The 22165-nt window shown below is 45.8% G+C and overlaps 1 protein-coding gene across 3 annotated transcripts in view; it reads left to right on the forward strand.

The window, feature by feature from the left end:
• The window catches only part of LOC144717888 (arf-GAP with SH3 domain, ANK repeat and PH domain-containing protein 2-like), a 52468-nt gene that overhangs the window by 17603 nt on the left and 12700 nt on the right, over positions 1 to 22165 (forward strand). For all 3 annotated transcript variants that reach the window (XM_078593637.1, XM_078593638.1, XM_078593639.1), the window contains exons 12-22: positions 1127 to 1214; positions 1346 to 1394; positions 6195 to 6358; positions 8261 to 8394; positions 12176 to 12270; positions 12467 to 12656; positions 13168 to 13253; positions 14065 to 14180; positions 14810 to 14877; positions 16373 to 16480; positions 19075 to 19294. In XM_078593637.1, the coding sequence (XP_078449763.1) occupies positions 1127 to 1214; positions 1346 to 1394; positions 6195 to 6358; positions 8261 to 8394; positions 12176 to 12270; positions 12467 to 12656; positions 13168 to 13253; positions 14065 to 14180; positions 14810 to 14877; positions 16373 to 16480; positions 19075 to 19294 (1318 nt within the window). The remainder of the gene's footprint in view (positions 1 to 1126; positions 1215 to 1345; positions 1395 to 6194; positions 6359 to 8260; positions 8395 to 12175; positions 12271 to 12466; positions 12657 to 13167; positions 13254 to 14064; positions 14181 to 14809; positions 14878 to 16372; positions 16481 to 19074; positions 19295 to 22165) is intronic.

Below are 22165 nucleotides of genomic sequence, written 5' to 3' on the forward strand. Positions count from 1 at the left end.
CTCAGCCTAAGTGCGGGTGATAAGAATAATTGTCGTATGGACACAATGCATGCATATAAATCTACAGATATGAGTGCAATTCACTGTAACATGGGATCTTTCGTGCCAGTATGAAAATATAACAATAGCTTTTACCATTTCTGGCAATAAAACAGCTGTGTTAAGATGTTTAAACACCAAACATTATCCCTTTTAAGGAATCCTGTACGCCTTTTTGGCGTCCTCTGGTCTAACACTTTGAGACGAGGCTCAAAAGAAAGCTGTCTCTGGTGTGCACCAATCAGTTTCAAAGAAATGCATATATTATCAGAGCATGTTTTTTGTTTGCACGTTCACCACAAAGTACGTGTGGTTAATGCAGACAGGATTCCTTGCAAAAAGCATTCTGTTTGGTGTTTTAACATCTTAACACCTATATTCTTGGTCACGTGACTTTACCGAAAGAACCAAGAATATGAATCTCTGCAGTCACGAAAGCTTTAAATCGAAATCTTAACAGCTGTTTTATTACTCGTTGGTTCTTCCGGTAAAGTCACGTAGAAAGAGAAATAAATTAAATAAGAGCATACGACGTTTCGATTGCAACATAAGCAATCATCATGAGGTACAAATGAAAGAGAAAACAAACCTAGTAAACTTTGAAATATAATGCAATACAACCTGTTTTTTTGCCAGAGGGTAAAGCCGATTGTTACAATTCACTGTATTGGTGAATTATGACCATATTCTAGATTTTAAGTTTTCGTGACTGCAAGGATCCATACTCTTTGGTTCTTTCGGTAAAGTCACGTAGGTGAAAATAAAAAGAAAAATAACTAAATTAAATCCCGACGTTTCGGAGGCAACACAAGCTTCCGTCATCAGGTGGGACAACCACAGCAAAAAAACAGAATTACTGCCCACTACAGTAATTCAGTTTTTTTTTGCTGTGGTTGTCCTACCTGATGACGGAATCTTGTGTTGCCTCCGAAACGTCGGGATTTTATTTAGTTATTTTTTATTTTTATTTTCACCTACGTGACTTTACCGAAAGAACCGAAGAGTATGACCATATTATTTACGTTGGAAAGTAGCCAATGGTTTTTCTAAAAGTTAACATTGAAATGTACCGTTTGGTATCTTGCAGGCCAATCGCCAGCCAGCAAAGCTCAACTTGTTGACTTGCCAAGTGAAGCCGAGTGCGGAAGATCGCAAGTGCTTCAGTTTGATCTCGTGTGAGTGCGAAGATGACAATTTTCTCGCAGTACGGCTTCATGACTTGTGATGTTCGTTCTCCGTTGCTTTTAAAGGCAAACGGTGTTACTCGGTGTGTTTGCATGATTTTGTACGTTGTCTTTTCGCACAGATAACAGAACATACCATTTTCAAGTGGAAGATGAAAGAGAATGCGCCGTGTAAGATGAAACAAACTGTCCCTGCACACTTACACTTTCAGAACATGTACAGTGTTGTCGAAAGTGTTCATCAAAATATAAATAAAATTGATTTACAATGGTTTTTGAGAAATTATCACTCAAAAGTAACACCGATAACTTGACCACACTGGGCAGCACCGGGTGGTGAAGTGGGTGAGTGGGTGGAGTGTAACTAAATATAGTGCCTCTCAACAAAAATATATAAATACATATATAGATTTATCAAGGGCCTTATTCCAAGGTGCTTTACATCAATCATAAAGTTGTCCATAAGATGATAGTGGTTGAGATAAAGAGTGGGGTTAGTAAGAGTGGTGATGCAGTGATGGTGACAGGTAGGAGAACAGGCTGTGGGGTAGGCGTGGGCATAGCCGGGGGCCAGGGTCAGGGAGTAGCAGCAGGGGTAGTGATAGGGGTAGTGATAGGGGTAGTGATAGGGGTTGGGGTAGTGATAGGGGTAGTGATAGGGGTAGTGATAGGGGTAGTGACAGGTGCTGGGGTAGTGATAGGGGCAGTGATAGGGGTTGTGGTAGTGATAGGGGTTGTGGTAGTGATAGGGGCTGGGGTAGTGATAGGGGTTTGGTTAGTGATAGGGGTTGGGGTAGTGATAGGGGTTGGGGTAGTGATAGGGGTTGTGGTAGTGATAGGGGTTGGGGTAGTGATAGGGGTTGGGGTAGTGATAGGGGTTGGGGTAGTGATAGGGGTTTGGTTAGTGATAGGGGTTGGGGTAGTGATAGGGGTTGGGGTAGTGATAGGGGTTGGGGTAGTGATAGGGATTGAGGTAGTGATAGGGGTTGGGGTAGTGATAGGGGTTGGGGTAGTGATAGGGGTTGGGGTAGTGATGATAGGGGTTGTGGTAGTGATAGGGATTGAGGTAGTGATAGGGGTTGGGGTAGTGATAGGGGTTGGGGTAGTGATAGCGGTAGTGATAGGGGTAGTGATAGGGGTTGGGGTAGTGATAGGAGTTGGGGAAGTGATAGGGGCTGGGGTAGTTATCGGGGTTGGGGTAGTGATAGGGGCTGGGGTAGTGATAGGGGTTGGGGTAGTGATAGGGGTTGGGGTAGTGATAGGGGTTGGGGTAGTGATAGCGGTAGTGATAGGGGTAGTGATAGGGGTTGGGGTAGTGATAGGAGTTGGGGAAGTGATAGGGGCTGGGGTAGTTATCGGGGTTGGGGTAGTGATAGGGGTTGGGGTAGTGATAGGGGTTGGGGTAGTGATAGCGGTAGTGATAGGGGTAGTGACAGGGGTTGGGGTAGTGATAGGAGTTGGGGAAGTGATAGGGGCTGGGGTAGTGATAGGGGTTGGGGTAGTGATAGGGGTTGGGGTAGTGATAGGGGTTGGGGTAGTGATAGGGGTTGGGGTAGTGATAGGAGTTGGGGTAGTGATAGGGGCTGGGGTAGTTATCGGGGTTGGGGTAGTGATAGGGGCTGGGGTAGTGATAGGGGTTGGGGTAGTGATAGGGGTTGGGGTAGTGATAGGAGTTGGGGTAGTGATAGGGGCTGGGGTAGTGATAGGGGTTGGGGTAGTGATAGGGGCTGGGGTAGTGATAGGGGTTGGGGTAGTGATAGGGGCTGGGGTAGTGATAGCGGTAGTGATAGGGGTAGTGATAGGGGCTGGGGTAGTTATCGGGGTTGGGGTAGTGATAGGGGCGGGGGTAGTGATAGCGGTAGTGATAGGGGTAGTGATAGGGGTTGGGGTAGTGATAGGAGTTGGGGAAGTGATAGGGGCTGGGGTAGTTATCGGGGTTGGGGTAGTGATAGGGGCTGGGGTAGTGATAGCGGTAGTGATAGGGGTAGTGATAGGGGTTGGGGTAGTGATAGGAGTTGGGGAAGTGATAGGGGCTGGGGTAGTTATCGGGGTTGGGGTAGTGATAGGGGCTGGGGTAGTGATAGGGGTTGGGGTAGTGATAGGGGCTGGGGTAGTGATAGGGGCTGGGGTAGTGATAGGGGTTGGGGTAGTGATAGGGGCTGGGGTAGTGATAGGGGTTGGGGAAGTGATAGGGGCTGGGGTAGTGATAGGGGCTGGGGTAGTGATAGGGGTTGGGGTAGTGATAGGGGCTGGGGTAGTGATAGGGGCTGGGGTAGTGATAGGGGTTGGGGAAGTGATAGGGGCTGGGGTAGTGATAGGGGCTGGGGTAGTGATAGGGGTAGTGATAGGGGTTGGGGTAGTGATAGGGGGCTGGGGTAGTGATAGGGGTTGGGGTAGTGATAGGGGTTGGGGTAGTGATAGCGGTAGTGATAGGGGTAGTGATAGGGGTTGGGGTAGTGATAGGGGTTGGGGTAGTGATAGCGGTAGTGATAGGGGTAGTGATAGGGGTTGGGGTAGTGATAGGGGTTGGGGTAGTGATAGGGGCTGGGGTAGTGATAGCGGTAGTGATAGGGGTAGTGATAGGGGTTGGGGTAGTGATAGGGGTTGGGGTAGTGATAGGGGTTGGGGTAGTGATAGCGGTAGTGATAGTAGTTGGGGTAGTGATAGAGGTTGGGGTAGTGATAGCGGTAGTGATAGGGGTAGTGATAGGGGTTGGGGTAGTGATAGGGGTTGGGGTAGTGATAGGGGTTGGGGTAGTGATAGCGGTAGTGATAGGGGTAGTGATAGGGGTTGGGGTAGTGATAGCGGTAGTGATAGCGGTAGTGATAGGGGTTGGGGTAGTGATAGGGGTTGGGGTAGTGATAGGGGTAGTGATAGGGGTTGGGGTAGTGATAGGGGTTGGGGTAGTGATAGGGGCTGGGGTAGTGATAGGGGTTGGGGAAGTGATAGGGGCTGGGGTAGTGATAGCGGTAGTGATAGGGGTTGGGGTAGTGATAGGGGTTGGGGTAGTGATAGGGGTAGTGATAGGGGTTGGGGTAGTGATAGGGGTTGGGGTAGTGATAGGGGCTGGGGTAGTGATAGGGGTTGGGGAAGTGATAGGGGCTGGGGTAGTGATAGGGGTTGGGGTAGTGATAGGGGCTGGGGTAGTGATAGGGGCTGGGGTAGTGATAGGGGTTGGGGTAGTGATAGGGGTTGGGGTAGTGATAGGGGTTGGGGTAGTGATAGGGGTTGGGGATGTGATAGGGGCTGGGGTAGTGATAGGGGCTGGGGTAGTGATAGGGGTTGGGGTAGTGATAGGGGTTGGGGTAGTGATAGGGGCTGGGGTAGTGATAGGGGCTGGGGTAGTGATAGGGGTTGGGGTAGTGATAGGGGCTGGGGTAGTGATAGGGGTTGGGGTAGTGATAGGGGTTGGGGTAGTGATAGGGGTTGGGGTAGTGATAGGGGTTGGGGTAGTGATAGGGGTTGGGGTAGTGATAGGGGCTGGGGTAGTGATAGGGGTTGGGGTAGTGATAGGGGCTGGGGTAGTGATAGGGGTTGGGGTAGTGATAGGGGTTGGGGTAGTGATAGGGGTTGGGGTAGTGATAGGGGCTGGGGTAGTGATAGGGGTTGGGGTAGTGATAGGGGCTGGGGTAGTGATAGGGGTTGGGGTAGTGATAGGGGTTGGGGTAGTGATAGGGGTTGGGGTAGTGATAGGGGTTGGGGTAGTGATAGGGGTTGGGGTAGTGATAGGGGCTGGGGTAGTGATAGGGGTTGGGGTAGTGATAGGGGTTGGGGTAGTGATAGGGGCTGGGGTAGTGATAGGGGTTGGGGTAGTGATAGGGGTTGGGGTAGTGATAGGGGTTGGGGTAGTGATAGGGGTTGGGGTAGTGATAGGGGTTGGGGTAGTGATAGGGGCTGGGGTAGTGATAGGGGTTGGGGTAGTGATAGGGGTTGGGGTAGTGATAGGGGTTGGGGTAGTGATAGGGGTTGGGGTAGTGATAGGGGCTGGGGTAGTGATAGGGGTTGGGGTAGTGATAGGGGCTGGGGTAGTGATAGGGGCTGGGGTAGTGATAGCGGTAGTGATAGGGGCTGGGGTAGCCCTTGTAGGTGGGGGCAGGGAGTAGGAGTAGGATGAGCAAGAGAGAAGAGATGGGGTTTGAAGGAGGATCTGAAGCAAGTTTGTGAAGGTGATTGTGTTTCATGTGCAGTGGGAGTTTGTCCCAGTGAAGTGGAACAAGCAGCATTTAAATTTCGATTTAAAGCTTTCGTGACTGCGGGGATTCATCTTCTTGGTTCTTTCGGTAAAGTCACGTAGAAGGGAAGTAATAAAATAATAAAAATACAACATAATAAAATAATTCTCACTTATTATTTTTTATTTATTATGTTTTATTTTTATTATTTTATTACTTCCCTTCTATGTGACTTTACCGAAAGAACCAAGAAGAAGCAGCATTTATATAACATTTAAAGTCTTAATGCTAGTTTGCAGATCTATAATAGGCCATTCTCAAAATGGTTTCTTTCTTTAAAATGGTTTCCTTCCATAAGTATGAATTTGCATTGAGGAGGTTGAGCCAGACAATTGCATCAGGAGTAGCGGAGTGCATCGCTGTGATGATGCCTCCGTATGTGTGAATCGGGTATTGAGTCGTTATACGTTCCGTGGTCTGTTCTGGGTGACCACAGTCGCACACCGAAGGGTATTTAATTTTCCATTTGTGCATCATAAAGTACCCGCATCAGCTGCCATGGTTTGTGCCGTTGCGGTTTAGGTTTGGTTTCCTGTGTTCTCAATTCGAGAATTATCAGCTATATATGTACACAAGAATATGCATTTCTATAAGGTTTTATTTTCTAATTGAGTAAATACTGTTGTTTTTCATCCTGTTCAAATATATATATATTCCGAAACCGTTTACATGTACGGGCTGTTCAGTCTTTGCCATCAGTCCATGATTAAAATGTTGGGCTAAACTGTTTTCTTCACAGTTGGGTCTCGGTGCTGACCAACAGCAAAGAGGAGGCCATGAACAACGCGTTTAAGGGAGAGCATGGGGCGGACATCAGCAGCGTGCAGGAGCTGACTAGCGACATCATCCTGGAAGTGCAGAGCATGCCCGGGAACGACACGTGCTGCGATTGCTCCGTAGCAGGTACCAGGCTATGTGCCACTTGCTGTGCTGTTCACATTTTGTTCCGTCCCCTCGTTCTCACCCAATCCTTCTCTCATTGGAACATTTTTTTCCGATTAACCTTGGACGTTAAAGGTCCCGTGATGGCATTTCAAAAATCAGGAGGCCACTGTGTGCCAGCGTTATGGTCAAAATTTGCCAAAATCGGTAAATAGCCCGTAAATTACCCAAATGGGATTACACAGATGAATCATTACCCCCTCACCCCCCCGCCGCAGACTAATGCCCCCTTGTAGGCAAGTGCCGCGTCGCCTTGTGCCACACCGGCACAGCTGCTACGAGCGATGATCCCCTTACATCCTCGATTGAGCCCACCTTACATCCTCGAGATGAGGATGTAAGGTGGTTTCAATTGCCGAGGCATTAAAGCGCCGTATGAAGGTAAATATTATTATTAACCAGTGCATTAGTTGGACATGGTGATGCATGCCTGTAATCTAGCACTATGAGGTCAGGATCGTGAACATTTCTGAAACTCCCCAACCTGTTGGCCTGCTGATGTGGCCTGGAGAAAGTACAGCAAGTGGGTTGCCAAGCATCGTCTCTATGCAGGTCTTTGAGCATCTCTCCCTTATATTCTTGGCTTTTCCCCAGCTACTCTAGGCCAGGAATGTGGAAACACATGACTGCATGTGCATTGGACACCGAGGGGCTATTTGCCCATGGATCGCGATGATGATGACTGGTCAATTCCCATGCTTAGAACTCTACAATTTTATTCAGAATACTCTTTGGTTCTTATTCAGAATACCCACCTCTTTGCCCACCCCTCGCATGTTTACTCTTAGAAAAGTTCAGCCAACGCTATGAAAATCGCAACAATGAGCTCTGTAAATAAGGACGTGCAAGGCCTGTAACTCGGCGCAGTGTGTTTATTGTTGGAGTGTACCATGCGTCGTGAACGTGAATTTAAATGAATTGGGAAAATGTTCCAGTGCCAAAGGGCCTCAGAACTCTCCGAAGCTTTTCTGAAGAAATGCATTAATTATTAAGTCCACCTAGCAATGCTTCTGAACAGGCTTCTGAACAGGTTATGGAAAATGCGTTTTTTATTTGGCGTTTGTGGGATCTTGATAGATTTCGCTACGTCATTGCCATTTTCGGTTTACCAAACTGTGATACGCAGATTAGCTGTTTTTGATTTTAAAACTGTACATCTTTTCTGTGTAAGGTGTTTTTAGTATATTCATCATCAGCCATGATTAATCCACTGCTGGATGCACACCCCTCCCAAGCCGTCGCCATTTTTCATGATTCTGCAATGTACTAATCCAACTAGCATGTGTGCATGAGCTGATTTAATCACTCCTCCTGAGTGGATGTAGCCTTGGACACATACCATTCTTCAGCTGCCATTCTATCTTTATTCTTGTCCATCGGCCATCATTCCTTTTAGCGATGTGCCGTGTCCAAGTCCACTTACTTTTTTTACAATTTGAATCATGTCGTTAACCTTCGTATGATCTCTAATTCATGTGTTCGTCTTTCTGTCTCGGTGTTATTTCGTCTTGACTTAAAGCTTTCGTGACTGCAGGAATTAATATTCTTTGAGTCACGAAAGACCCAAAGAATAGGTGTAATTTCAATTTTGCATCTCGGCACCTTTTTTCTTGTGCACATTTCAGTTTTATTCATGACCATGTTTCTGAACCGTATGTCCTAGCGGATAGTGAATTCTATTATATTTAGCAGTGACGAAAGAATAGGTTTTGTTGTAACTGTACACGTGGCATGCCCTTGATGTTCTCTGTCTGCATGCTTCTAGCATGAGAGCAGCATCCCTTTAAGGCTGTCACCTACGTTCTCATTTAAATTGAAAACCCATTTGGCAAAGGGATCACGACTGTGCCTACTGCCTGACAGATCCCAGCTGGCTGGCGACCAACCTTGGCATCTTGACATGCATCGAATGCTCGGGGATTCATCGCGAGATGGGTGTGCACGTCTCCCGCATCCAGTCCATCACCCTCGATGTGCTGAGCACGGCCGAGCTGCTGGTACGTCCACTTGCTCATCTCGCACGGTGGAAGTACAGAGAGAGAGAGTGTGTGTTTGTGTGTGAATGTCAGTGTGTGTGTGTGGGGGGAGTGGCAGCGCAGTGGCTATCGCACTTGCCCTACGAACACAGCATCCCGAGTTTTGATTCCTGGCCATGGCTAGCATCAGGGCCGAGTGATATCTTAACCGGTCCTGTGCCTCCCCTACGTCGACTCAGCCTTAAATGAGTGCCTGGTGTGGTCTGTGAAACTATCAGCATTGGGGAGACAAAAGTGGCCCGGTGTGGTGCGATCCATGCCACCCCCTAACAGAGGTCGCAACCGGGTACCCGATACCCGTACCCTACCCGATACCCGGCTACCCGTACCCTACCAGATACCCGTACCCTACCCGATACCCGTACCCTACCCGATACCCGTACCCTACCCGATACCCGGCCGGGTACGGGTACGGGTAGCCGTTTGCGACCCTGGTGCGGCCGGGTATGGGTACGGGTAAGGAATCAAAACCCGTTTGCGACCTCTGCCCCCTAATGATTCGTGCTGGCATTCACAGGTGCTTGCTAAAAGCACTTACATGACAGCCTCTGTAGGTTAAACTGGAGAAGAAGGTCTGCATCCCAAGTCATTCAAGATGAGAATTTTCACATTTATGATAGCAATAGCCTCAAATTTGTGTTCCTCCTACAAACATTATATTTGTACTCGCTTATACAAAGGGAAGTGTATACATGTAGAAGTTAGACAACATGGACGTTTGAGTTGCGCAATATGTTTTCATTAAAATATTGGGCTGCCGTGATGGCGAGATGTTAACTACCTCACACTATGAGACCTCCTTTACCAGTGGCAAAATATAGGAGTAGGTTTTTACCCTTTAAACTGGTACAAAACTGACACCTTTATACAAGGCTATTGCAAACATGATGTCTTGTATAAAGGTGTCAGTTTTGTACCAGTTTAAAGGGTAAAAACCTACTACTACCTCACCTGGGTTCGATCCCAACCCCTGACGTCTGCTGTATAATTGGAGTTTGCGTGTTCTCCCCGTGGTGGCGTGGGTTTTTCTTCGGGTCCTCCGGTTTTTCCCTCGACATTTAGAAACACGCGTTCAGAGTATTTGGCTGCTGTACATTGCCACGTGATTAGCCACTTCGTTGGGCTGTCAATAATTCGGTGGGTCTTACTTGGTAAAATACAAATGGTTTATAGTTCTATGGTAATATTGTAGTGGGTGGCGTGGTGGCACAGGGGTTAGTATACCTCATGGCTATGGTTATCCGAGTACGATTCCTGTCCATGGCGAATATTGTTGTCCAGTAATATTTGAATTGGTCCTCTGTTCCCCTGTTCACCAACACGCACTGACAATCTTGGTCAGTTGTGGTGTACCCCATGGGTAACTTTCATCCAGTAGTAGATTCCGTATTCAGTTTCCATGAAACATTTAGCAAATGGTTGAAGGGATGATGCATCAACATGCTGTCAAAATGTAAATTTTAATTTTAGCTGCTCGCTTAACTGAGAGAAAATATCCACGATGTAGACACACGTAGCCTGTTGTATTATTTTATCTGTAGTTTGTCTAGGGGAAACACTGAAGATGTTACCACTCGTCAGAGGTCGCAAACGGGTTTTGATTCCTTACTCGTACCCGGCCGCACCAGTGCCGCAAACGGGTACCCGTACCCTACCCGATACCCGGCCGGGTACAGGTAGCCGGGTATCGGGTAGGGTACGGGTATCGGGTACCCGATTGCGACTTCTGGGATGAAGCCATGTTTCAGGCACGGGTGGATTGATTCTAGGAACTTGAATTGTGAGAAGAGACAAGACGTTGGGAAATGAGTGACAAACGGTTTACTAACCAGTGACTCACGGCCTACCCGTACCCGTACCCGACCGCACCAGGGTCGCAAGCGGGTACCCGTACCCGGCCGCACCAGGGTCGCAAACGGGTACCCGTAACCGGCCGGGTACGGGTAGCCGGGTATCGGGTAGGGTATGGGTATCGGGTACCCGATTGCGACCTTTGCCACTCCTGGTGATTTATCGAGGTTGGTATAATGTTGCCAATAGACCCTGACACACGGTGGGCTAAAACCGTATGCCTTGGTTCACTGTGTGGAATCTGGTTTTGCCAGTTTTGCGAGAAACAGTGTCAGTTCTTGCCTTTTTGTAAACTCTCATGTCCGGTGCGTTGCATTGTTTCACCCAGTAATCGTTTTCTCCTGGGGCATGACACTCCAACATCCACATATTTGTGGTGTTAACGCAAAGTTTGGAATTCATAACCTGGGCACATGAAGTGACTCGTGTATTAGAGTTATTTTCCCGTGTGTAGAATCACCTCCGCGATAGGAATGAACGTGTTTACAGAAATTAATGAGAGGTGAAAACTACAGAGATGAACTGGGGAGACTGTGGGGCAACGTTTAACGCACTGCTCTATGAACTCTGTAACCTGAGTTTGATTCCCGGCTATGGCTAATGTCAGTGACGAGTGATGTTAATATCGTGCTGGTTTTGTGCCTCCCCTGTTCACCATCCCGCATTGACCAGCCTGGTGAAGTAAGTTCTTACAATTCCCCATGGCCGACATGGCGTGGAGAGGCCTGCGTCCAGCAGTGGATTAGATAATGGCTGTAAATTATTATAATTATAAATCTAAGTGAATAATTTGGTGCATTATTACTACTCTTGGTGAAGTATTGGAAAATGACGGCAGGAAACTCCTTGACGGGAACACACTTCTTTTATTAAATCTTGACTTGTAACAATACAACGCGTGGCCTCTCTTCTTCACAATGCGCTTCTCTTGACTCTGGATTCTGTGCTGCCGTCTCTCTGTGCCTCGTGTAGACTCCGCGCCTCGGCTACACTCCTCTCTCGCCTCGTGTAGACTCTGCGCCTCTGCTACACTCTCCACTCGCCTCGTGTAGACTTTGCATCTCTCTCTCTGGCTACACCGTATGCATACTCGGCTCGTGTAGACCTTCCTCTCTCGCTGGCTACACCGTATGCATACTCGGCTTGTGTAGACCGTTCTCTCTCGCTGGCTACACACTATACATTACTCAGCTCGTGTAGACCGTTCTCTCTCGCTGGCTACACACTTATACCTTACTCTCCTCTACTCTCCATTACTCTCCTCTCCGGGCTCTATCTCTGCACCTTCGTCTTCATTCTTAGATGGTTCCACTTCCCCCCTGCTCCTCTGTGCATCACCTTATATACCCCTTCTTCCCGGGAGACGGAGCGGATGCGGACCTCAACGTCGGCACCGCTCCTCAGTTACCCAATCCCCACGCGCTATCCCTACGATCCGGTTCCGCTCAGCGCGTGTTTCCACTCCCCGACCAATCACACCGCGCTGCTACCCGATCACTCCCTCTGGGCGCGTCACCGGCACACAGCCAATCAGCAGCACTACCCCCACCCGCGCACTGACGCCTGCTCCTCCCCGTCAGCGCGCGTCACCACACACACACCCGTACATACGCGCTGGCACACGACATATACACCCAGCGCGTATCACCACTACATTGGTAACCAAATTGTAATCACTTAATGTAATTGCAGATACTGTCACGTTACAATGAAAGAACATTGGACCAACGTGTTGACCTTTGCATTTTACTTTCCTCATGTTTTTGTGAATCTCTCTAACTTCTGAACAGATCGAATTCGTTGATTAATTATTTAATTTCCACGAAGCATGCATCTAATTCTGTCATATTACAACCTTCATCACGGTGTATTGTAATTTTTTCCCCCCCAGCTGGCTAGAAATGTGGGCAACTACAGGTTTAATGAAATTCTCGAGAGCAACCTGCCATCCGACTGTGATATCAAACCAGCAGCCGACAGCGACATGTAAGTGCTTCTGTTACATCAACCTTTCGAATTCGCATTTTAACACATCTCCGACTCGCCACCAAACAAATGCACGCATGTACGTTGACCTTCTTTCGCACCGTACGTTAGCCAACCGCGCTAACGTAGGCGCGGGCGGGAAGTACAACAAACTAAACACAAACGCGTCGGTCCAAATGACGGTCGCTCTCCCCAGGAACGAGCGGCGGTCTTACATCACCGCCAAGTACATCGAGCGCAAGTACACGAAGCGGAGTGCGCAGTCCAGCGCGGACAAGGCGGCCGCCCTGTGCGCCGCCCTCGTGGCCAAGGACGTCTTTGCGCTGATCGAGGTCTACAGCGAAGGGGTGGACCTGCTGGAACCGCTCGATGCGGCGCACGTGCAGGTTGACGTGGCACCGTTGCAGTGGCGGCACGAGGCATAAACAACAACAAACAACATGCTTAGGGCTCCAATGAGCCCAGGGGTTCCTGGATTAATGAATTAAACAAAAACATCTGTTTGATGTATCATGCCAATTTTAAATGCTACTGAACTTAGCAAGTCAAATTAACTTAAGGTGTCAATTACACTCTTTGATCAGTCATTTATTTGCATCTCTGTTCTCATCTCACTACATTGCTTATGTCTACATTTGCCTTGCTTCACTACATTTCTCTCTCTTGGCAATTTCTCTCCTGTCATCTCACTCGTATTTTATTAATTGAAAGGGGGACCCCAATGGTCTAGCACCACGACTGAATTGAGGATGAAGGGGACTTGGTTCAGGAACAATATATCATCCCCCTAATATAGATTTTAACTTACAAGCTGGAACTCTTTTTCCATATTGGCTTTTTTGTAAATTAATCTTCTAGTAGGTAACCCTAAACCATGTTTATTTTCCTACGGAACAGGAGAAAGGGGAGACTGCATTACACTTTGCCGTCCGCCAGTCAGACAGGAGCTCTCTGCACCTTGTCGACTTCCTCATCCTCAACTGGTAACGACTGAACATTAACGCGGCCTCCTTTGATGCTGAATGCCTTTCAACTGCGTCACACGAGCGAGCGTTCGCTCGTTTGCCCCTTGTTGCAAATGTTCTTGGTTCGAGCCTGGCATAGGTCTCTGGCACCATGACGCAAATTAATATTTTGTGATGATTGTATGGAATGGCTTCACTCATTGAACATGTGACTGAGATACAGAACCCAGCCAAAAGCAGCATCCGCACCAGTCGGAGTGTGGCTCTGGCGTGGCTGAGTGGTACCACATTTGCCGCTTGCTCCAAAGGGTTCGCGGTTGTCGGCTGTAGGCTGCCCCGGTTATAATGCTGTGGGTGTATTAACCATAAATATGTGGCCTCTGCTTAAAGTGGACATTAAAGGTCTCGTGACATTATTTGAAAGAGTGGGCTGTGAGTGTGGCAGCATCATGTAAAATTTACCAAGTAAAAAAAATACTTGTCAATTACTTAAATGGGAAAAACCACGGAACAACGTCTCCCCCTATTGGCAAACTATAGACATGTGTGAAACATAGCACTGGCACGAGAGCCTTTTATGCTATAAAATATAACCAAAATTCCTAATGGACAAATACATTTTTATTTTGTCAAGTTTGTTCTTGAAAGGTGCACACAAATTGCACGTGAAACGATTAGGCAGGCGAGATACACCATCATGAACAAACAAGAAAACACATCATGCTGTTGTTACGATTGTCAATTGGCATCGAGCATTGCTGTTTATTTGCCACCCTAGTGCCACTTCTTGCGTCGCTCAGAGGGGGCTTCTGAAATTCCGTGTGCGCAGTAGAAATGTAAACAAGCAGACGGAGAATGGGAACACTGCGCTGCATTACTGCAGTCGGTACAATGCCACTGAGTGCCTCAAACTTCTGCTACGGAGCAAAGCTGCTCTCCACGTGTGTGAGTAATGCCCCAGAGGTTGGTCCACTCTCATCCCTTTCATCTCCTCGGCCGTCACATCATCCTCACTGCTGTAAGAATCAATGTGGTTTCTTGTTTTTTTTGTTAAATTAATTTAAAACAGACATCGTGAATATCAGGGGTGGAGTAGCGGCACTGTGGTTGGTGCACCACTCTATGGGCTCGGCGATCTGAATTTGAGACCCGGCCATGGTTAACATCGGTGGCGAAAGATGTAGGAAGTCGTCCTGAAGAAAAAAAAAAATCTACTTTCGTATCGCCACATATCGCCACATATTAGTGCATCTAAATGTTTTAACCGAGCATATTGGCACATGCCTCTTATCTAGCACTTTGCAAATTAGGGTCGGTGAACCATGCAGGAGATGGCAGCCCAGCCAAGTAGAATTTAGACTATCTGTGCGAGCTAAAAATGCTCGCCCCTTGAATTAAAGTGGTTTCTCTTTTACTCTCATCTCCTTCCAAATGCCAAACAATTGGTCAGATATCCTCATGCAGGAACCTCCTGAAAAGAGTCTTGAGATTCAGTGAAACTTTCCTGGATGTAAAAAAAAAAAACTGTATAATTGTTTTTTTTCTAATTGCTTTATTTCTTTGATGTCTTAAAGCAAATGAAGCTGGAGAAACTGCCCTGGACATTGCCAAACAAATGGATCATGCACAGTGTGAAGACCTGGTAATTATATTGTGTCTAGTTTCACAAATTCCAGTGAGACGTTCAGTGCCTCTGCATCATCTTACGTCAACGCTTAATTATCACTTTCCTTGATTGCGATCCATTAACCGTAATGAGCAGAATCCTAGACTTAATTTTAGAACTTTCGTGACTGCAGGAATTATTATTTGGTTCTTTCGGTTAAGTCACGTCTAAAGATAAAATAATAAATTAAATTAAATAATAGAATACGACGTTTCGATTGCAACACAAGCAATCATCATCAGGTATAATGAAATAGCGACATAAAATCTAACCAGAAAACTATAGACAGACATATTAGCAGACAGATATCACCAAGATACATAGCGGGAGCAACACAGGTAACAGAGAGGGGTGATCGTCTCTGTGGGGTGGCCTTAAATAGACAGAGGAGGGCGCGGAGGCAGAGAGAAGGAAGGGGGGTTAGATAAAAAATTAGCATATCAATGAGTGGTCAACAGACGTGGTGCTGCACGGCAAGTAAGCCTGAAAATCAGGAGGACACACTAAAATTAAATAACCTAGTAAAATATCGAAATGTAATGTAATACAACACAGAGGGTCGGTCAACACACAATTAACGCATAGCCTGGTTGACGTGACTTAACCGAAAGAACCAAATAATAAGAATCCTAGACGCCTGGCACCTGCTCAAATACCTCATCCCTAAATCCACCAACTCGTGGTCTTGACTGCATCTGCTCAGGAAGTTTATACTTGGCATTTGGACAAAAGCAAGCAGTGTTGACTGTGGTTATTTTGCTAAAGTTGGACAGAGACCAGTTCTCAATAGTTTGTATATGACCCTGTACAAGGGACCGTTCCACAAATTCTGACGTACATTTCGGAGACTTCAAAGGTAGTAGTGAAGTAGAATTTTATTTTGGGCTTAGTATGTCAACCAATTTGGACCGTGATAGAGATATAAATGATTTGTCCGTCTTTCTCGACAAGGGAGAAATGTTCATGAAACACCACGCTGTCGGATGTGCTCGGGCGGACTGGCGTTTTTTTAAATCCACGCTGGGATGGTGACCGGTGACGATACGTTCAGTTGTCTGTGTATGTCTGTGCATGCAATTTAAGAAAATTGCCCATTATTTCAGCTGCTGCGTGCCCACAGATGGAATCGAACCGACAACCTCTGGGTTGCAAGTCGAGTGTGCTAACCATTAAGCCATTGCAGCATACTCTTTGGTTTTTTCGGTAAATGAAAACAACTAAATTAAATCACGACGTTTCGGGCACAACACAAGCGCCCGAAACGTCGTGATTTAATTTAGTTGTTTTCATTTATTTTATTTTTTACCTACATGACTTTACCGAAAAAACCAAAGAGTATGAATCCTTGCAGTCACGAAAGCTTCAAATCTAGAACCATTGCAGCATCCCTACCAAATGTAGTAATTTATCATTACTGTATTATTGTCATTATTGTCATTATTAAGCCAAGCTTGCCCCTTTCTGTGCGCAGCTCACCCTGGCGGAGAAGGGCTTGTTCAACCCTCGCACGCCCGTCGAGTACAACTGGAAGCTCGACAAGGATGACCTTTGTGAGAGCGAAGACGAACTCGATGAGAAGGTAACAGAGCGCAGCCGTGAGTGCAGCTCCCGGAATAAAATATCTTTTCACCTCTGCGCTTTGCCTTCTCCCTAGACGCCCACCAGACAATAAGCAATCCACACTCAGCAAGTCACTACGCGGTGGAGCGGTGGCTGAATCTTACACGTTTATATCAGTGACGTCAGTTAAGATTTTTGATAAACACACATAGCCAATTACTAAGTCGAGTGGTGCCTGCTGATTTGAGCGGTCACTGCTGAGTAGTGTCAGGTGAACTTGGCTGGTGAAGGTCACGTGGGGTGTATCTTGAGAGTGTTACGCGGTGGTAATTTAGTTGGCATATTTTATGTTTCTTTTATTCATCTTCGTCTCATTGACATCAACTTGTAGAATTTCAGCGAAGGCATTGTGTGTGTGTTCGTTCATTCTCATGGTCTAGTTGACGAAAGTGGTTAAAATGTAGTCCACTCTTAATTATTGAATGTCGGTGTGAGGGGTGTGCAAATTCTCCCCCTCCCCCCACATAAATATAATCAGGCCTGCAAATCAGGGCTGCCCAGTCATTTGATTATATACATACGTAGCCAATTACCATTTGTGACCTTTCTCAGTGCCCTTCGGCCTCGGAGTAATGTTTTAAATGATCTCCGTCTGTTCTTTCATTCAGACTCGTTCATTTTCGTTTCGTCATAGCCACGCTTTGATCTGCGGTGGGTAGTTGCCGTCATCGTGACTCTTGAAGATTTTCGTCCATCGTTGTCTAAAAGAAATATGTAATAAGTAATATTTTAATTAAAAACACGCTTTTATGAAATGTACTAGTAATGGCAGAACTCCACGACTCCAGGAAGTGGCCCCGAAGCTTGCCAGAACGTAAGGGGACCGTGGCCAATTACAGCCAACGTCAGTTGACCGTGGACAATTAGACCCAAGCCAAAAACGTAACATATAAAAAAGAATGTTTAAAAATATAGATGTTTTTCTTTCTTATAATAGAATACAGTTTTGCCATCAGTATGACATAAGTATACCAAGTTTGCAGTCGATACCACTTTGGGAAGTGGGTTAAAATTGAGTTACAAGATTTGAGCACACAACAACGACAACAACAACGACAACAGACAGAGTGAGTTAAAAGAAAGCGTGTAAAAACACATTTTTTTCTAGCATTACATTTCAGTAAATCGAACACCGCTGTTACATCACATTATCTGCAGCACGGCGTGCTCTGGAGTATATCTACATGTCAATATACGTGTCTTTTTTTGCCTCGTATATAATTTGATCTTGCCTCGAGTCCTCCTAACCATAATAGGTGTTGGTCGGTTGTGGTGTGGTTTGGAACCATTTGGAGAAGTTTCCTCTGCACGGCGTGGTGGACACCCCGAAAGGAGAACCTATTTGTAATGACTGTGGATGCTGGCAAGGCCTACAAAAATCAATTTTTGCTGAGTACTAGATCTTGCATTGAACATGCTGCAGCATTGGCACAGTGGTTACCGCATTGTGTTATACACCCGCTGGCCTGCGTTCACTTTACGGCCATAGCTGACGTAGCCTCGTGGCATGTGATGTATGAACTGATTTTAGAACTCCCCTCTTCAGCAACCCTCAAGGTGAAGAAGTGTAGTCAAAGTAGTCTCCATAACTGGCACAGAATGGGGATGCCTACATCCATGTTGATGAAGGGTTGTACATACTTTTTTTTATTAACATTGTTTATCATTAAAATCCCAATAATACTTCACGTAAAAATTACTTGGGTCTGTTAAATGCTGCATGTGTAGTTTGTAACATTTAAAATATGTAGACTTTGGTTTATAGTGTATGACTTATCTTTATGCACTTTCATAGAATGTATGATATTGCATTTTGGGTGATTTAATTGAAAAGTGTATTATTTATGAATCTGGCGATTTGACTGCCCCATGTGTATAATATCAAGCACGTAGTTCCTGGGCCATTACATATCTCATTCTGAATCCATTACTCCCTTTATATTAAAGACAGACTGTGTAGGTTTTTCTTTTTTGCGGTAGTGCTGCATAGCTCTCCGGCGTGCGTTTGCCGATCGTGCCGCGGCGTTGTCCAGCGCGATGTCCTGACGCTTCGCCGCGCGGCCCGGACGCTTCGCCATTTACTTTCTCCAAAGTGCCGCGTGGGAGCGAAACGTCGGGGAGGCCATACCCGAACGACGACACGCGGCACGAGCGAGACGGACCATCGACGACGGGACGTTCATTCCGCCGCGGCGGTCTCTTCGTTTTTAAATCCTTTATATTAAGTTCACTTGCTTGCTTAGGACCGTGCAAATCTTTAGGTCGTTTTTTAACCCACTTCCCGTGATCCAATCGAGCTGACATTTTGCACACAGACTCGTTGTGCGTGACAATTTATTTTCGTGAAATTTTTTTCCCAAAATTTTCCACTTTTCAGGAAAAAATTTTTTTTCATATTTAATTTAAAATACCAATGTGATAAAAATGAAACTCTTACTCAAGAAAAAACAGAAATGAATAATAAAATAAAACCGATGCCACGCATATAAAGGATTTATAGTGAAAAACGTTGTTTTTACGGGTTAATTTTTTTTGTTTATTACGTTTCTCCAGCCCGCCCGAAACATCCGACCCACCAGCTGCATCACAAGGGCGTCCCAAGTGACCTCCGAACACGAGAGCCAGAAGGCTGCCAAGAGGAGGCTGACCCTGCCTGCCGGATACAGCACTCAGGACGTGAGCACCACGGCCGCCCCCGCAGTCCTCGCAGCGGGCCGTGTCGCCGACATCCCCACGCCGTCCTCGCCGGGGGGCTCGAGAAAAGTAGCGATGGGTAAAGGCACGGCGCTCCCCGGGCAAGCCTCGCCTGCTCTCTCAATATTGCTCGCTTACTCGCGACAGAAATCGTTCTCCGCACTCTCGCGGGTGTTACTCTTGGGCAGCCACGGAGCGTGACCTCGTTGAAAGTGTCGAGGGGGTTGGGGCGGGGGGGAGACGAGCAGAAACTGGATATCTGTGAAAAAGGGCTTCGTCGCTCATCGGATTCCTCCAGTCTACATAAAGATTCTGATTCCGAACCGAAGTGGGGCACAACGGCAGTCGGTGTTAAAAGCGACGGCACTCAGCCGAAGCGAAGCAAGCAAACGCATCGAGAGCCCCAATCAGTCCAGGGGTTCCTGAATTCATGAAATAAATTAGTGCATCAAATATGAGCTCAAATTCAAATGCTAATCAACGTATATTTTCTTTACCGTAATTGACATACACCAAATTGATCTCTCATCTCTATCTTGTCCTGCATTTCTTTTCTCATCTCACTGCATGTCTATTTTTGTCTGCATTTCTCTTATCTCACTACGTCTCTATCTCTTGTCTATATTTTTTCTATCATCTATAGCATGTTCTAAATTAAAACGGGGGGGGGGGGGGAGCACAAATACTGTATGCTTAGGATCCCCAATTGCTTATTACCACCACTGATGTTAAACAAACTTCAAAGGCAAATGAAAACTCAAACAGAAATACCGTTCATTCTGCTCTAGCTCTCACCCTCGATTTGGCAACTGTCCCGCCGCGCACATAAACGACGCGACCCGCATGGCGCGGATTATTCTGTTGTCATGTCATCCAAGCACAGCGAGGTCGAATGCGCAGAAGAAACAAAACTTCTAAAATCTGATTATCGCATCGTGTAGAGCTCGTCAAGAGGAATAGATTGCCATATCGTTCGCCTTCAACAGACATACAATGACTTCACAACGCAGTTTAGGCGAAAACCGGGGGCTTATGGGACCCCAGGGTCCCGCCATAAGGTTCATTTGTTCAATTACGAGTACCAGCTGTTCACATGACTGACATGGCCTGTTGCCGTGATATAATTTTTCATGATACGATGTGATAACATGTACATTTTCACGATTTTATGTATGTATGTTGAACTTCTTTTGCGCCGTACGTAGCTAACTGCTAATCAGAGGTGTGGGGGAAGGGCCACAATCTAAACACAAAAGCAGTGCTGAGCACCATGTCGGTGTCATGTAGATTTTTTAAACTTCCAGTACAAATAAAGAGGTCAAGCAAAAGTTATTGGTTCTTTCGGTAAAGTCACGTAGAAGGGAAGTAATAAAATAATAAAAATAAAACATAATAAAATCAAATAATTCTCACGACGTTTCGGCTACAACGCAAGCAGCCGTCTTCAGGTGAAGAAGCTCCTAGCTTATATATAAGCTCCTAGCTTGGCAGTGTCTCATTCTTCACCTGAAGACGGCTGCTTGCGTTGTAGCCGAAACGTCGTGAGAATTATTTGATTTTATTATGTTTTATTTTTATTATTTTATTACTTCCCTTCTACGTGACTTTACCGAAAGAACCAAGAAGATGAATCCCTGCAGTCACGAAAGCTTTAAATCGAAATTCAAGCAAAAGTTATGAATCCAAATTTCACTCAACTTAGGTCCTTTTAATTGTTACAATCTAAAAAGTTTAGTAAAGCGCGCATGCTTCCAGTTACACTCCAAATAAATAAATAAGGAGTGTATTGCGTAAATTATGATGTCATAGAACCAATTAATCTAAAGCACATTTTTAAAATGCTAATTTAACGGGTAATAGCTACGTAGAACTTTATTATTGAGTTTCAGAAATATTTTGTCAGGAGATAAAATAATTAAAACGAGCCCTGATAATTCACAACACGTCAATATTTTGCAAAGCGGATTATACGATGAGCATGGATATTTATTCGTAAGACTTGTCAACGTGTTTCCATATGATGGCACTTTCGATTATCAGTTGGTTTAGGTACGGTGCGAAGGAAGTTACAACATACATACATGTGCAACACTGCTAAAAAATTTCAATTATCCCCACTCGCATTGACGTGTCCGACGGCCAACATTCACTTCAGCACAGCCACCACAAGGTGGCAGCTGAAACGCAGCATCAGTTCAAACACAGCATGGGTTCGGAGCGCTGTGCAACTCAACTCAGAGATATCCAATCTGTAAATGGTGAGAAGACCTTATCGAAACAAAAAAACTAAAAACATTGAGACCAAAAACGTGTTGAGCCTCACTTGAAAAATGCATTGTTAAATTGCATTTAGTATCACAGCAGGTAAATTGACTTTTCTTGTATTTCGATTTAAAGCTTTCGTGGCTGTAGGGATTCATCTTCTTGGTTCTTTCGGTAAAGTCACGTAGAAGGGAAATAATAAAATAATAAAACTAAAACATAATAAAATAATTCTCACAACGTTTCGGCCACAACACAACAGGTCTGTCGGAAAGACAGCGTCTGAAATTCAGACCCTGTCTTTCCGACAGACCTGTTCTTCACCTGAGGACGGCTGTTTGCGTTGTGGCCGAAACGTCGTGAGAATTTTTTTATTATGTTTTATTTGTATTATTTTATTATTTCCCTTCTACGTGACTTTACCGAAAGAACCAAGAAGATTACTTATCTTGCTTATGAAGTATATTTGCCAAGGTCCTGCACTGTTTTGTAATTTTATATGAAAAGGTGATGCCACCAGGAGTTCATTAAGAAAAATTACAAAATTAACTTTTCTATTAATCATTAGCAACACCTGTGAACCCTACTGAGGCAGAATCGAGACTGCACATGTTACCAATTACATTTTATCACCATTGCCATTAACAGCGCTGCCTTGTAAACTGAACTATTTAATTGGCTTATGCTT

The sequence above is a fragment of the Lampetra planeri genome, chromosome 4 (assembly GCF_965212315.1).
Source record: "Lampetra planeri chromosome 4, kcLamPlan1.2.h2, whole genome shotgun sequence".
Lineage (NCBI taxonomy): Eukaryota > Metazoa > Chordata > Hyperoartia > Petromyzontiformes > Petromyzontidae > Lampetra > Lampetra planeri.